At 40.7% G+C, this 15,496-nt stretch overlaps 1 protein-coding gene across 11 annotated transcripts in view; it reads left to right on the top strand.

Annotated features, from left to right (window-relative positions):
• The window catches only part of ep400 (E1A binding protein p400), a 39,390-nt gene extending 25,276 nt beyond the window's left edge, over nt 1-14,114 (top strand). For 3 of the 11 annotated variants that reach the window (XM_061986051.1, XM_061986049.1, XM_061986060.1), the window contains 13 exons: nt 1,309-1,365; nt 1,453-1,531; nt 1,880-2,050; nt 2,127-2,172; nt 3,313-3,419; nt 3,560-3,764; nt 3,839-3,966; nt 6,317-6,523; nt 6,664-6,814; nt 6,935-7,089; nt 12,655-12,816; nt 12,885-12,962; nt 13,100-14,114. In XM_061986051.1, the coding sequence (XP_061842035.1) occupies nt 1,309-1,365; nt 1,453-1,531; nt 1,880-2,050; nt 2,127-2,172; nt 3,313-3,419; nt 3,560-3,764; nt 3,839-3,966; nt 6,317-6,523; nt 6,664-6,814; nt 6,935-7,089; nt 12,655-12,816; nt 12,885-12,962; nt 13,100-13,420 (1,867 nt within the window). In that variant the 3' untranslated portion in view covers nt 13,421-14,114. The remainder of the gene's footprint in view (nt 1-1,308; nt 1,366-1,452; nt 1,532-1,879; nt 2,051-2,126; nt 2,173-3,312; nt 3,420-3,559; nt 3,765-3,838; nt 3,967-6,316; nt 6,524-6,663; nt 6,815-6,934; nt 7,090-12,654; nt 12,817-12,884; nt 12,963-13,099) is intronic. The other 8 variants (XM_061986054.1, XM_061986052.1, XM_061986058.1 and 5 more) reach the window with 7 other exon arrangements.
• The last annotated feature ends 1,382 nt before the right edge of the window (nt 14,115-15,496 follow it).

Below are 15,496 nucleotides of genomic sequence, written 5' to 3'. Positions count from 1 at the left end.
TAGGGCTGGGCGATATGGCCTTTTTTTAATATCGCAATATTTTAAGGCCATATCGTGATACACGATATATATCTCGATATTTTGCCTTAGCCTTGAATTAACACTTAATGCATATAATTACAGCAGTATGATGATTCTATGTGTCTACATTAAAACATCCTTCTTCATACTGCATTAATATATGCTAATTTAAAACTTTCATGCAGAGAAGGAAATCACAACTAAAAAATCACTATTTTTTTCATACGGTGTTGATCTGGAAATGTTTGCCTCGGCATTTTGATGGTGTGGGCGTGTGGCACCGAACTGAGATGTTGACATGCAGAGTAAGCACTGTTCATTCTCTCTCAGGTGACTTTTCAAATGATGCTACATATAAGCAGTAATTCTACTTTTTATAGCAACGCTTTCGCCCCACACTTGACAAATTACGGTTGTCTGTTCGACATATTCCCACTTGAAGCCAAACCACCGCCAGACGATGGACCCCCTGCTATTTTTGGGGGGAATTAATTATTCCTTAATTTGTTACCAGATTCGCAACTTCTTTCTCTCGTATTACCGCTCACACGGCTACGCTAGCATCACAGCTAACGTTAGCCATGCTGCTACCGCTTTGCTGCGCGTGACAGTATGTGACGTGTGTAGAAGCTGCGCTTGCTGTCTGTGAGAAGGAGAGACAGGAAAGAGCGAGGAGAGCCTGTAGTGTAATGCCAGCAGCTAAAAGCAACTGTGTGAGAACGTATACTCAAATATCACGATATAGTCATTTTCTATATCGCACAGAGACAAACCTGCGATATATCGTGTATATCGATATATCGCCCAGCCCTAATCGGGTCTGTAAATAAACTAACACTCCGAGAAACCTGCCCTGGAATGGCAAGATGGGGGCGTTGATCATACCCATCGTAGAAAAAATTTATTGTTTTTTTGGACATTAAATCTGTCCATAACTGGTTGAGTTATGTTGCTAACAAACTGACAAATAAGCCCAGGCCAAAACATAACCTTTTTGGCGAAGGTAAGAAAGTCTGCGTTCTGCAAAGCGTGACACTTGCATTTTGAGTTTCCAAGGCGACACAGAGCCAGCCGGTCTGGTCGCACCATTCGTCGACATTGGCTTATAAAAACTTTAAATGCATATTATAATTATAAAAAAAATAACGTCTCTATTTCGCGGAAATTCACTTACCACGGGAGGGATCTTAAAAAATCGAGGGAACGCTGCACTTGGTTCTATCAACAAAAAAAATTATATAATTTTCTGTGTATCTTTGAACGTCTTCAAATTTGCACTTCTTACAGGCTAGGCATGAATCCATTCCAGAAGAATCCCAAACATGCCTCTGTCTTGGCAGAAAGGTACACTGAATGTTATGTTGTATTTGCCCTCTTGTTGTGTAGAATCTAACACTGAACAAAAATGTAAGAAATGTCTGTTGTCCACAGTGGGATAAGCTACGACAAGCCCCTACCCCCAATTCAGGTAGCTTCTCAGCGTGCTGAGAGGATTGCCAAAGAGAAAAAGGTGATTGTGATGATAATGTTGGACAGTCCAACAAATTTCTTTGATCAATTGTTAGGAAAATGTATTTGCTTTTTTTCACCTTTTAATACAAGTTATTTATCACCCTACTTACTTCCTCTAGCCATTCATGTACAACAAACCTATTGGGCATGAATACATTTTCCCCTTTGCTTACTGGTCCATCATGCCTACATTGCTTCAAAGCATAGCAGCTATTCAACCTAATATATTGATGTTAAACATTAGGTGTGTACAGTATCATCATTTTGTACGAGTACTGTATCAAAGTACAGTTGGTTTGGTCGTATTTCATTTTTAGCCATTGCGTATGTCTGTATTGGCATGTAGGCCTTGGCGGAGCAGCAGAAAGCTCAGCAGTTGGCACAGCAGCAGCAGGCTGGTGCTCCCCAGGCCCAAACTGCGTCTAACCTGTCCCAGACCCCTGCTGCTGCCCAGGCTCAGGTCCCTCAGGCTGCTGCAGTGGCTGGAGCCACTGCTGTCCCTAATGCAGCTGTCCTGGTGAGAATCAAACCACCATATGCATTTGGCCATCCAAAACATGCAGCTGCCTTTACATACGCCTCCTGTTTTTCAGGCTGGAGCCATCAAAAATGCTACTGTCGGCACAACCATCCAGGCTGGTGTGTAGACACGTGTTTTATATCAAAGTATTCGTGCCTTTTCCTGTATTTCCGCACTATAAGGCGCACCTAAAAACCACAAATTTTCTCAAAAGCTGACAGTGCGCCTTATAACCCGGTGCGCTTTATATATGGATAAATATTAAGATTCATTTTCATAAATTTCGGTCTCGCAACTTCGGTAAACAGCCGCCATCTTTTTTCCCCGTAGAAGAAGCGCGCGGTGCATGCTGGGATATGTGACGTTTCATTTCCATTTGTGTGTTTATGTAAAGACCCCAAAATGGCTCCTATTAAGTGTGTTGTCTGTCTAATTATAAATAATGCAGACGAGGCGTGTTAACTGAGTTCTCAACGTTTACTCACAGCGTGCTCATAGCCACATTCTAACTGCCAGCACATACAACAACGCTTCTCAGGGCTACCGCGCATGCTCGTCACTATCGTTGCATGCTGGGTAGTGTAGTTGTTATATTTGCTAGCTCATAACATCACATTAAGAGACACGCTTACGCGCTTAATTCAATACTCGCCGTCATTCCGGGTGGATTGACAAAAGACCTCCAGCCGCTAGATATTGGTGTCAACAGGGCATTCGAAGCTAGACTGCTAACTGCGTGGGAACAGTGGATGACAGAAGGCGAACACACGTGACGTTCACCAAGACAGGGAGACAGCGCCAGACGACATTTTGGATCCCACATTCGCCCAACTTTTCAATTCGGACAACGAAGGAGAATAATTCGAGGGATTTATGAATGAAGAATAACTTCAGAAAGTGAGCGTTATGTTTATTTTGTGTGTTGTGACATTAACGTTTGAGCAACATTATGTTGCTATTGCTCTGCACTATTTTGAATTTTACTATGTTTGTGATTGCACATTTGCGTACATTTTGGGGGTGAACAGAGTTGTTAGAACGCTGGTTTTTAATATATTATTAAAGTTTGACTGACCTATCTGACTGTTTTTTTGACATTCCTTTAGCGCAGTTAGATGCGGCTTACAACACCTGGGCGGCTTATAGGTGGACAAAGTTTTGAAATATGCCGTTCATTGAAGGCGCGGCTTTTAACCCAGGGCGCCTTATGGTGCGGAAAATACGGTAATTGATTCATTTCCCTTGATGTTGTCTAACAGCCGCTGTCGGGGGGAATGTGATTGTGAACACAGTGGCTGGAGTGCCTCCAAGCCCCTTCCAGGCCAACAAACGCCTGGCATCTCCAGTCATACCAGGCTCCCTGCCTGTAAGTCATGTTCATATGTCACTTAGCTCATCTTCCCACTGGCTAAGAGAAATTGTGACGCACATAATCACCTTTAAACAGCATGCAGACAACCTGTGGACTAGAGGGATTTTAACTAGCAATGTCTGTTGTTCCATCAGCCCGCTGGTCCTGCTGCTGGAGCACAGGTGGTCCATGCACAACAAAGAGCCGTTACGGCTTCTGCTACCCCTGCCGAAGTGGTTGCCATAGCTACAGGGCAGGGCGTACGATCGGTTACCCCAGTGACCGCATCGGCAGTCGTTTCAACCACTCTGAGCCCAGTCCAAGCTCAGACTCGACCACTTGTTACTCAAGTAACATCAGGTAATAAAGTGAATATTGGCATTGGTTTTATCTTGTAAGTATTCTGTAGTCTGAATGTGCTACACTCTGTCAAGCTACAGGAATGCAACTGGCACAAGGAAAAGCCCTCACCCCAGCCCACCTGCAGATGCTTCGGCAACAGCAACTACAACAGCAGCAGCAGGCGGCTTCTCCTCAGATCAAAGCTGTAAGCAAACCCCAGGTAAAAACTAACATCCTAACACCGAAGCTAATGGGGTAAGCCGATAAATGGAGATGCTTTTGATAAAGTAACATGTAAATGGGTACCTTGACCCATGTGACGGCGCTCCTTACTTAAAATACCGTATTTTTCGGATTATAAATCGCTCCGGTATAAGTCGCACCGGCCGAAAATGCATAATAAAGAAGGAAAAAAACATGTATAAGCCGCACTAAAGTATAAGTCGCATTTTTTGGGGAAATTTATTTGATAAAACCCAACACCAAGAATAGACATTTGAAAGGCAATTTCAAATAAATAAAGAATAGTGAACAACAGGCTGAATAAGTGTACGTTATATGACTCATAAATAACCAACTGAGAACGTGCCTGGTATGTTAACGTAACATATTATGGTAAGAGTCATTCAAATAACTATAACATATAGAACATGCTATACGTTTACCAATCTGTCACTCCTAATCTCAAGATCCGATGAAATCTTCGTCGGTGTCGCTTCTAAACAACTCTGGCAACTCCTTAGGTAGACAATGCGCCGCTTCCTCTTCTATCGGTACGTCGCTTACGTCAGAGTCATCGTCAGTTGGAGTTCCAATTATTCTAGCCTTGCTGAATCCGGACAGGATGGTTTCGGTTGTCACTGAAGCCCATGCTTTGTCGATCCATCCAAAGACATTCAGAAAAGTTGCATGGCGCATTCTCCCGGTTGCCGTGAAGCTGTGCTCTCCATCCATCATCCACTGCTCCCACAGGTTGCGCAGGACTGCCTTAAAGCCCTTCTCAGTTTTTATAAGTTACCGCCAATGTTGAAATGATACATTTTCATAGGTACGGAAATAGTAGCAGGTAGCATCTTTTTTTTCAAAATGCACTTCTGCCATGACCCGCCCCCGCCAAATTTTTATTGGTTGACGTGTGTGTGTGTGACGATTGCTGATATAGGTCTAGTCTCTTACGTGAATGAGATAAATAATATTATTTGATATTTTATGGTAATGTGTTTATAATTTCACACATAAATCGCTCCAGAGTATAAGTCGCCCAAACTATGAAAAAAATCGATTTATAATCCGAAAAATACGGTACTTGTATGCCAAATCAATGTTCCCCAATGAAATTGGTTGAAATTCCATTCTTCCATGCTGGGTGCCCCAAACACCACAATTTTAACATGAAACATGCTTTTAATAAGAAAAAAACACTTGTAGATAATAAATATTGTATCAAAAACAATGCAATGGATTGTACCAAAACAACTCCAAAATACAGGTAGTTGTACCTTGGCTCACAAGCTTACGTTTTTGGGACACAAGTTGTCTCTCAGCTTATTCTTTAGGCTTTGAGCAACAATTTGGATGACAAGCCTTTTACTACACTAGTTGGTGTAGTGAATTTCACAGTGATCCCTGTAAGATCCAGCCAAAACATCCAGCGTCACACTCCTTAGCATTAGCTCATAGCTAGCAAGACATAACTTAGTTTTTTCCAACCATGGGAACAAAGAGTGAGTGTGAATGGCATTGCTGTAAAGAAGTAGTAGTGGATTACCGGTATATTCATTGAATTAAAGAAATCATCAAAAACATGACGAGGTATTACATGTACCGGTAGCAGATTTGGCAAAGCAGTTTGAATGTAGCATTGCGAGTGCATCTAACTGAAGTAAAATGAGTCAATAGAGGCTATAATGCCAACCAAGGATGTTAAAATATTTTTTAAACAGGGGTGACAAATCATGAAAATATGGAGAAACTGTTGGTGTGTTTGACAGAGAAGCTAGTAGATACCGTACTCCTCTGTAAATGCTGTACATTATTATTACATGGTAAAACAAGTTGCCAGCTGCTTCTCCATATTTGCATGAATACATGTCCTCTGATTAACTGTCCTTAACTGGCGTTATCAGCTCCTTCTGCTTCAATACGGTGCAGATTGTACACTGCTTTGCCAAGTCTGTTACACACACACACCTTGATCAAATGTATGATTTATTTATTTAATTCAATGAATATCATCCCCTTTTTCACAGCACTGTTTTTGACGCTCCCTTTATTCACTTCTATTGTTGGAAAAACAAAGTTATATCTTGCTAGCTGTTAGGTAAATAAATATCCGACACCGGAAGTTGGTTGGATCTTACAGCGTTCACATTTGCTATACACCAACTAGTGGTGGCAAGGTATCTGAAGCTGGCTCGTAACTCCAATTTTTGCTTACAACTTAAAGTAAGAAATTAGCCGAGAGACGGCCCGTATCTCAAAAAATGTGTTAGGTGAGGTTCTTGTAAACCGATGTATCATTCTATTTTGCAAAAAATACGAGTGATAATCAGGGTGATTTGTGTTCGCAGGAGTTGTTAAAGATGCACAAACATAAATTGCAGCAACATCAGCAGGTTGCTGCAGCTGTGGCTGCTGCTCAGGGCCAACAGGCTGCAGGAGCCCAGCAGGCAGTCCAAGTGCAGCCGTCACAAGCGGTCCAAGCTAATCCTCAGCTAGCAGCCGTGGCAGCGCCGAGACCTGGAACTGTCTTGACGGGTACAACAGTGGCCAGACTGGTATGACTCAAATGTAGACTTTTCAATTCTATACATTTTTGCTTCTGTAAACTTTCAGTGTATTCCAACTTTTCTTGCTAAGCGTTGTCCTCTTTGTATGATCATGTGACTAAATTGGTATATTTAATTCATTGTTGCAGACCCGAGTACCCACCCAAGGCCAGATTCAGGCACAGGCAGGTCAGACGGCCCAGGTGACCCTCACCAAGCCTCCTGTGGTCTCTGGTGTCACCACACTGCCCGTCACTGTAGCTGGCATTAGTGTGGCTATTGGCCAGGCCCAGAAAACGGGTGTGTTACTAAAGCTTCTTTCAAAATTATTGTAACTCCCATCATCTTACATGCTTGCATTAGATGCTGTAGCCATATGTCCCATCATTTCCACATCATCATTGTGTCTTCTCTTTTCAGGTGGTCCTGTGCTGACCCCGTCCTTCCCACAAATGCAAGTGCAGCAGCTGCTTCAGATGAAGAAGCAGCAGGCGGCCGTTCAGGCGGCAGCTGCAGCCCAACAGAAGGCAGGACAATCGCAACAAGGACAGGCCACAGTGCAGCAGAAGGTAAAGGTAGAAAATCATTATTTTTCATGAATAATGTATTGACCCAGATAGAATGTTTTTTTCACTTTTAGAGCTAGAAGTTATACATGCAGGTGGCACCAAACGACTTCTCACTAGGGTTGCGCGATGTAGACCATATAAACGATATACATTTGGCCAACGATAGAGCTTTTAACACTACCGTTTTTTTTGTGATAATGCATGTTCATGACACATTCTAGCCGTGTCCTGCAAATTTTACAGAGACAAACGTGTCCACAACGTAATGTATTGTGACCACTAGTGAGCTAGCGGCTTATGTTCCTCCACATTGCACCTTCTAAAAAAATGTATCCTTGCTTTCATGGCAGCACACAACTGTTTCTTACAAGTATCATTGTCACTGGAGGATCGAAGGACAAGGAATAGCTAAGCATGCTACTACACATCGTAGGAGGATACAAACAAAGCATAGCTAATCTGTTAAACTAGAGCTCTTGAATGTAAACGGGTGCGCAGATGGATATAAATATGTGGTGTAAATGAAATATATGGTCGACACAAACAATGATTAGATCTGTTTTTCATTACCGCTAAATATTTTTTTTATTGATTTTGTTATTGTTTACAAACTCTGGGGAAAAAAGAGCAACAAGTTATTAGTTGGTATTAGTTATTTTGCACTATTGACTTTATTATAAATATTCTTATTTTAATGTTCATTGTTATTTGTGTTATTTACTTCACGATCCCCGTCTTGTCCTCGCAATTTCCCCCTCAGTCTTCCTTTTTTTTCTCTTTCTATCCTCTCTTGCACCATTCCGGCTGAGCCAAATAATAATATAAATCTATTTAATAAAGTCAAATACAAATAAAGCAACAAGAGAAGTATCCCACACTTCTCTTTTGTAAAGTAGATATCTGTACAGCCGAAATGGGGATTTGCCTGAAAAAAATATTCGTATTTAATAAAAAGGATTAAGGAAATATTATTTCAATATTAATTGATATTGTTACTCTGGCAACCTGTGTAATTGTCAGATTATAATTGGGATAAACATTTGTATTATTTAATAATCCTGAACAATTTTAAATATGAACATTGGTATGACCAATACTGCTCTTATACCCAAAATTGTAGTAAAGTGCACCCGGAAAGTATTCTCAGGGCTTTATTTTTTTCCATATTTTGTTATGTTACAGCCTTTTTCCAAAATGGTATACATTTATTTCTGTCCTCAAAATTCTAGAGACCCCCATAATGGTAATGTGACTATTTTTTTAATTTTTAATTTTACAAATGTACTAAAACTAAAAAAAAATCACATGTACATAAGTATTCACAGCATGTGCTCAATACTTTGTTTATGCCCTTTTGGCAGCAATTACAGCTTTTTGAATATGATGCCACACACCTATCTCTGCGCAGTTTCACCCATTTCTCTTTGCAGCACCTCTCAGGCTCCATCATGTTGGATGGGAAACGTTGGTTTTCATCCGGGAATGCCGCTGCATCAATCAATCAATCAATCAATCAAAGTTATATAGCCCTTAATCACAAACGTCTCATAGGGCTGCACAGGCCACAACGACATTCTCGGCTCAGGTCCCACATCAGGGCAAGAAAAACTTAACCCAATGGGAACAACGAGAAACCTTGTAAGGGACTGCAGATGTAGGGATGCCCCCTGGGTGACCGGTGCAATGGATGCCGAGTGGATACGTTTAATAATGTGAGAGTCCAGTCCATAGTGGGGCCAGCAGGGCTCTTGCATGTAGACACGTCGGGGCACAGAGACGTCACAGACGGACGCATAAGGAATGGAAAATCCTGGGTCCCGACTTTGCACAGCTCGCGCGTCCTCCGTGGAGGCTAATTCGTGGTCACCTGATAACCTCTCCACACAGGACAGAGGGGCAGAGCAGAAAAGAGAGACAGCAGATCAACTAGTCTAAAAAGGGGTCTATTTATTTAAGATGGGACTTAAATGCTTTTACTGAGGTAGCATCTCTAACCTGCTCAGTGGCCTTGCGTTTAAAGTGTCTGCCCTGAGATCGGTAGGTTGTGAGTTCAAACCCCTGGCCGAGTCATACCAAAGACTATAAAAATGGGACCCATTACCTCCGTGCTTGGCACTCAGCATCAAGGGTTGGAATTGGGGGTTAAATCACCAAATGATTCCCGGGCGCGGCAACCGCTGCTGCTCACTGCTCCCCTGTAGGGATGGGTCAAATGCAGAGGATAATTTCACCGCACCAAGCGCGTGTGTGACAAACATTTGCACTTTAACTTTAACTGTTACCGGTAGGGCATTCCAGAGTACTGGAGCCCGAATAGTAAACGCTCTAAAGCCTGCAGACTTTTTTTGGGCTCTAAGAATCACTGTACATTTCTGCATTCATCTTTCCCTCTATCCTGACTACTCTCCCAGTTCCTGCCGCTTAAAAACATTCCTGCAGCATGATACTGCCACCACCATGCTTCACTGTGTGTACAGCTCCACTAATGGACATTGGAGTGTTACTTTCAAAGGCAAAATTAAAGTATTGCTAGAAACATAATTTTATATGGGACTTTATTGTATTATATGTATAGTACATGTTCCAAAAAGAAAAAAGCTTAAAACACCACAAGAATTAGAGATATTACAAGTCAAAGTGATGAAGCTTAGTGTTACGCTCATGACTTTGTGTAACTAACCATTACCCTATAAGATGAAGGCAATCACATTTCATTGATATTTGAAATGTATTCAATGTTTGTAAATGAATATTTAAATATACTAAATGTAAAAAAGGGAATAAATATTCAAAATAATATCATTAAATGAAATCTAGTTTGGTTACGCCATCATGAGCGCAACACAAAGTTTCAACAACATTCTAAATAAGATGTCAAAAGCAAACTGAAATCAAATACACACAGCTTAAAGATTGATCAATACCTATTTAAATTTGGTAATACATAAATATGATGATTTATCAAAATATAAAAGAAATATACCTGAACAGAACGCTCATGATGGTTACACCAAAAAGTAACGCTATGAATCGCGTTTTTCCAAGTTTTGGGGACATTTTTATGCTATTTCCAAGCATCTCCTTTTTATTATAGTTGATTTTAAATGGTCAAACTAATACATATTATATATGCATGCCCTAGTAAACAAAAAAAAAGTCATATTTATTTTGATTGTTACATTTTGAAGTACATGTGTGCAGGTGGGTGCGAATGTACCCACTACCAGAGCTGTACACCTAGGGATGTTAGTGGCCTGGTGATGAGCGATACGTGGTTTCCTCCGAACATTACACCTGGCATTCACGTCAAAGAGTTCAATCAGAGAATTTAGTTTCTCATTATCTGAGAATCTTTCTGGTGTGTTTTAGCAAAATTGTATTTAGAAATAGCTTCCGTCTGACCACTATACCATACAGGCCTGATTGGTGGATTGCTACAGAGAGTGTTGTCCTTCTGGGAGGTTCTCCTCTCTCCACAGAGGAATGTTGTAGCTCTGACAGAGTGACCTTTGGGCTCTTGGTCACCTCTCTGACTAGACTAAGATGAATGTAATTGCTGCCAAAGGTGCATCAACAAAGTTTTGAGCAAATGTTATGACTACTTATGCACATGTGATTTTTTTACTTTTAATAAATATAAAATAAAAAATAAAAAAAATGTTTCACATAGTCATTATGGGGTATTGTCTGTAGAATATCGAGGACAAAAATGTGTTTATTCCATTTTGGAATAAGGCTGTAACATTACAAAAAGTGGAAAAAGTGCATGTACTGTATAGCCCAAAACCAATGTAAAGTATCCAAACAGAAGAATAATTACTTAGTGCATTTTAACAGAAGTGTAGATTGAACATGTTACAACAGAAAGTAACGAGATATTTTTTTTATTTTATTTTTTTATTTTTTTTATTTTTTTGTGTCCTGTCCAGCTTCTCAGGCAAATCATATAGTTGATGTAGATGCCCATGTCGGCTGTTCAGATTTACTTTACAAAAGAGAAGTGTAGGATACTTCTCTTGTTGCCTTATTTGTATTTGACTTTATTAAATGTATTTATATTATCATTTAGTGCAAAGTAACGAGATATTAACTGCAAACTAGCAAGTAGATTAAAGGGTACTTGTTATGCCAGTGGTTCTTAACCTTGTTGGAGGTACCAAGCCCCAGCAGTTTCATATGCGCATTCACCGAACCCTTCTTTAGTGAAAAATAAAATTAAAATAAAAAGACAAGATTATATGTTTTTGGTAACACTTTAGTATGGGGAACATATTCTAAGTAACAAAGACTTAATTTAGAGTTATTTGGACACTAGGAGAACATATTCTAAGTAATAAAGACTTAATTTAGTGTTATTTGGTTAGGGTCAGGGTCATAATAAGGCCATGCCGAATAAGGCATTAATAAGTACTTAATAATGACTAGTTAAGAGCCAATATGTTACTAATTTGCATGTTAATAAGCAACTAATTAATGATGAATATGTTCCCCATAATAAAGTGTTACCATGTTTTTTTTACTGGTGCATCACCTTGTTCAAACAACAAAACCAACACAGTGCATAAAATCACAACAAATTACACACCTGCAAATCAGTCAGCTGTTGCCGTATCCGTAATACGCCGATAGGGAGAAGTTTGTATTTACACGATGAGTCGGGTGTGTTTTGACCTCCGCCGAACCCCTGAGACCGACTCACTGAACCCCTAGGGTTCGATCTAACCCAGGTTAAGAACCACTGTATTATGCAAAACCCACTTTTTTACCTATTGGTACTTGTTTTATTTCGTATCTGCATAAGTCCCGAAAAATTGGAAATCAAACCATGGAGGCATGGCAGACATATTTTTTTAGACAATCTTGCCTTCCTTCATACTTTCTCCAAAGAAATGAAATTTGTACAATTAGTGACATTTTTCCCAAGTGTAATGTGTGTGAATATCTCCATATATGGTAAAGTTTTACCCAAAGAGCTTTGCGCCGGTCCGTAGTCAATAAGTTTCTTTTTTTTCGCTACCCTCTAGTTGTGGGTCAGACTGTACATGCACATGCATTCTCCAATGTTGCTATTTCTGATACAAAGTATTTTTTTTTTTTTTAAATGTTCAAATGTATATTTGTCAGTGGACTCCATAAGGAAGCTCTAAAAACTACAACATGGCTGACGGGGAGAAGATACAGTTGAAGTGGAGGCTCGTAAATAAGACCGCTCACAAAACGGCGCATCTTTAAATCAGTTTTTTATGTAAAACACACATACCCATTGTGACTTGGAGAAATGCACTTGTAACACAAACCCGCTCAAAAAAAAATCTTAGGTTTGGCAAGCTAGCAAACAGGGAAGTTCTAATGCAAATTTTATGAGTGATCAATGAAGCAGATTCATCCAACTACTGTCGATGAGTTACGCAATAGGATATCCTTTGTATTGTATTCTACTCGTTATTTCACTGGTATTGAATAGATGGCATAAAAATATTTGTATCTTACCTAAAAAGGGGTCTTGAAAATGAAGGTTGTCTAACATTGGTGCGAATATGTGCATTCACTTTCTTTTTCCAATGTCTTCAGATGGGCACCCAGCAGGTGACAGTGCAGGCAGCCCAGCCCTGTCAGCAGCAGCAGAAGGTGACCTACGCTACCACAACCCAACTTCAGCCAGGGATCAAGACCCAGTTCTTCACCACGTCCATCGCCCAGACTCAGAAGCCCACAGGAGCTCAGCAAATTCAGGTGATTTGTTTGAACAAACTGTTTGGAATACCTTGTGGCATTTTTTAAGTATTTATTATTTTTGTCAGGTGGCAAAAGTCCCCCAAATAGTGCAGCAGCAGCCCACTGTGACTAACATTCAGCAAATTGTGTCTTCTCCGCAGCAGGTAGGGCCTTCAATTAAGTGTCTGGAAGGCGTGGCCTACATTCTACTGAATCCATGAATGAATGTGTCATCACACAACAATGCAGTGGAAAGAATCACAATAAACATATTAGTCTCTCTCCCCCCCCCCTCCATCAGATCCAATCACAACCTCAGACGGTGACCCTAACCCAGACGGCCACGTCGGCTCCCGCTCAGGTGCAGATGATTCCCGCCGGCACCACGACGGTTCAGGTTGTCCAGCAGAAGATCATCCAGCAGCAGGTGGTGACTGCAGCCTCCTCTCCGCAGATTCAGACTCCACCCACCCACAGCCAGGCCCAGAAACTTCCATCTTCGGCGGCCACAGATTCCTCGGCGCCGCAGCCCGCTCAGCAGCAGCAGCCCAACAAGAGCCAAGCTCGCCAGGGCGGCATAAGGACAAAAAACCCTGCCAAACCCAGCGGGGGGAGCAGTTAGGAGGAACACACTAAAGCGAGTTAAATAAGTATTTTCCTGCAGTACGCACACGTACACACGATTATTAATATTGTAAATTATGATTGTAGCGTACTGTACTGTTTTGGATCCCAACGTCAACAACCGTCAATACAGAATCTATCAAAGGCTTCTCTTCCTCCTTCTAATCCCACACTCAACATGATGGCGTTCATCAGACGCATCCTGATGCTTCAGCGTCATGCCGACAGGAAGTCCACCCTGGTGAGATTCTAATTTTGCTCTTCAATTGTTGAAATGTTCAATGTTAAAAAACTAAGCACGACCCCTCGGCGAGTCCCCAACATGACGCGAGAGAACATAGCGCAAATCTGAGGTGTGTTGATTTCGAGCTGTATTCTTAAATAGTCGCATGTCAAATTCCTTTGTTGTCTTGAGATCATGAATGGAGAATAGTGCACGTTAATATAGTTACTTTAGTCATTTGTTTTTTATTCCAGAAAAATACACTGTAAACATGTTCGTATTTCGTTTTTGTTTTTTTTAATTAATGTCAAAGAAAAAAATGTAAATATAAGTGAAAAAGACCATTTGTACTTGTAAAGTAGTCGTGTTTTCATTGGGGGTTTTTTTCAGCCTAATTGTAATAAAGTGATTGGTTTTTATACACAAACATCTTTTTTTGGGTTTTCCATTAAATCCCTTGTGAGTGCCAGGAAGTCTTATGGAGTTTTTACACACGCCGTGAGCACCACAGCAACGTATTAGTTAGCGTTGCTTGGTGGGAAATGACAGGTTACTGTATTTTTATTAAAGGGGAGCAGTGTGATTATTTTCCTTTTTTCAGTACCGTATTTTCCGGATTATAAATTGCTCCGGAGTATAAATCGCACCGGCCGAAAATGCATAATAAAGAAGGAAAAAAACATAAGTCGCACTGGAGTATAATTCGCATTTTTTGGGGAATTTTATTTGCTAAAACCCAACACCAAGAATAGACATTTGAAAGGCAATTTAAAATAAATAAAGAATAGTGATCAGGCTGAATAAGTGTACGTTATATAACGCATAAATAACCAACTGAGAACGTGCCTGGTATGTTAACGTAACATATTATGGTAAGAGTCATTCAAATAACTATAACATATAGAACATGCTATACGTTTACCAAACAATCTGTCACTCCTAATCGCTAAATCCCATGAAATCTTATACGTCTAGTCTCTTACCTGAATGAGCTAAATAATATTATTTGATATTTTACGGTAATGTGTTAATAATTTCACACATAAGTCGCTCCTGAGTATAGGTCGCACCCCCGGACAAACTATGAAAAAAACTGCGACTTATAGTCCGAAAAATGCAGTATTATAAATGTTAGTGTTGTTCATAGCTGTTTTCGCTCTTGTACTCCTCCTACAATTTAAAAGTGGAACTAATTAGTAAGTGACTAATTTAACAACCAACCCAAACAAATATACCAAAAAACTAATCCAATTTGTTTTTTTTTTTTCTTCGAAGAACAAAAAAGGGACGGCGTGGCGCAGTGGAAAAGTGGCCGTGCGCGACCCGAGGGTCCCTGGTTCAATCCCCACCTAGTACCAACCTCGTCATGTCCGTTGTGTCCTGAGCAAGACACTTCACCCTTGCTCCTGATGGGTGCTGGTTAGCGCCTTGCATGGCAGCTCCCTCCATCAGTGTGTGAATGTGTGTGTGAATGGGTAAATGTGGAAGTAGTGTCAAAGCGCTTTGAGTACCTTGAAGGTAGAAAAGCGCTATACAAGTACAACCCATTTATTTATTTATCATTTATAACAACAAACTTGACGTTCTGTCGCGCGGCAAAAAGTTAATTCCAACATTTTCCTCATCGAGCAAGTATATGTATTGGCTGTGTAAGACGCGTCCACACGGGGGCGCTGTTGCACCAACCTCTGCACTGCCAGGAAAGCCTTCTGGTGATGTGGATTTTCCAGCTCATTGAAATTTTCCATCTGCTTCACACACACATTCGGGTCACACTTCCCACTGACTGAGAAATAGGAGGTGAGCCGGAAGAGGATGCCCGAATATAAACAGATGGTCAAAGCTGCTGGC

This window comes from Nerophis lumbriciformis, linkage group LG12 (genome assembly GCF_033978685.3).
Source record: "Nerophis lumbriciformis linkage group LG12, RoL_Nlum_v2.1, whole genome shotgun sequence".
In the NCBI taxonomy this organism is placed as follows: domain Eukaryota; kingdom Metazoa; phylum Chordata; class Actinopteri; order Syngnathiformes; family Syngnathidae; genus Nerophis; species Nerophis lumbriciformis.
The sequence above is the reverse complement of the archived record's forward strand: the minus strand, read 5'-3'. Positions and strand labels throughout refer to the sequence as shown.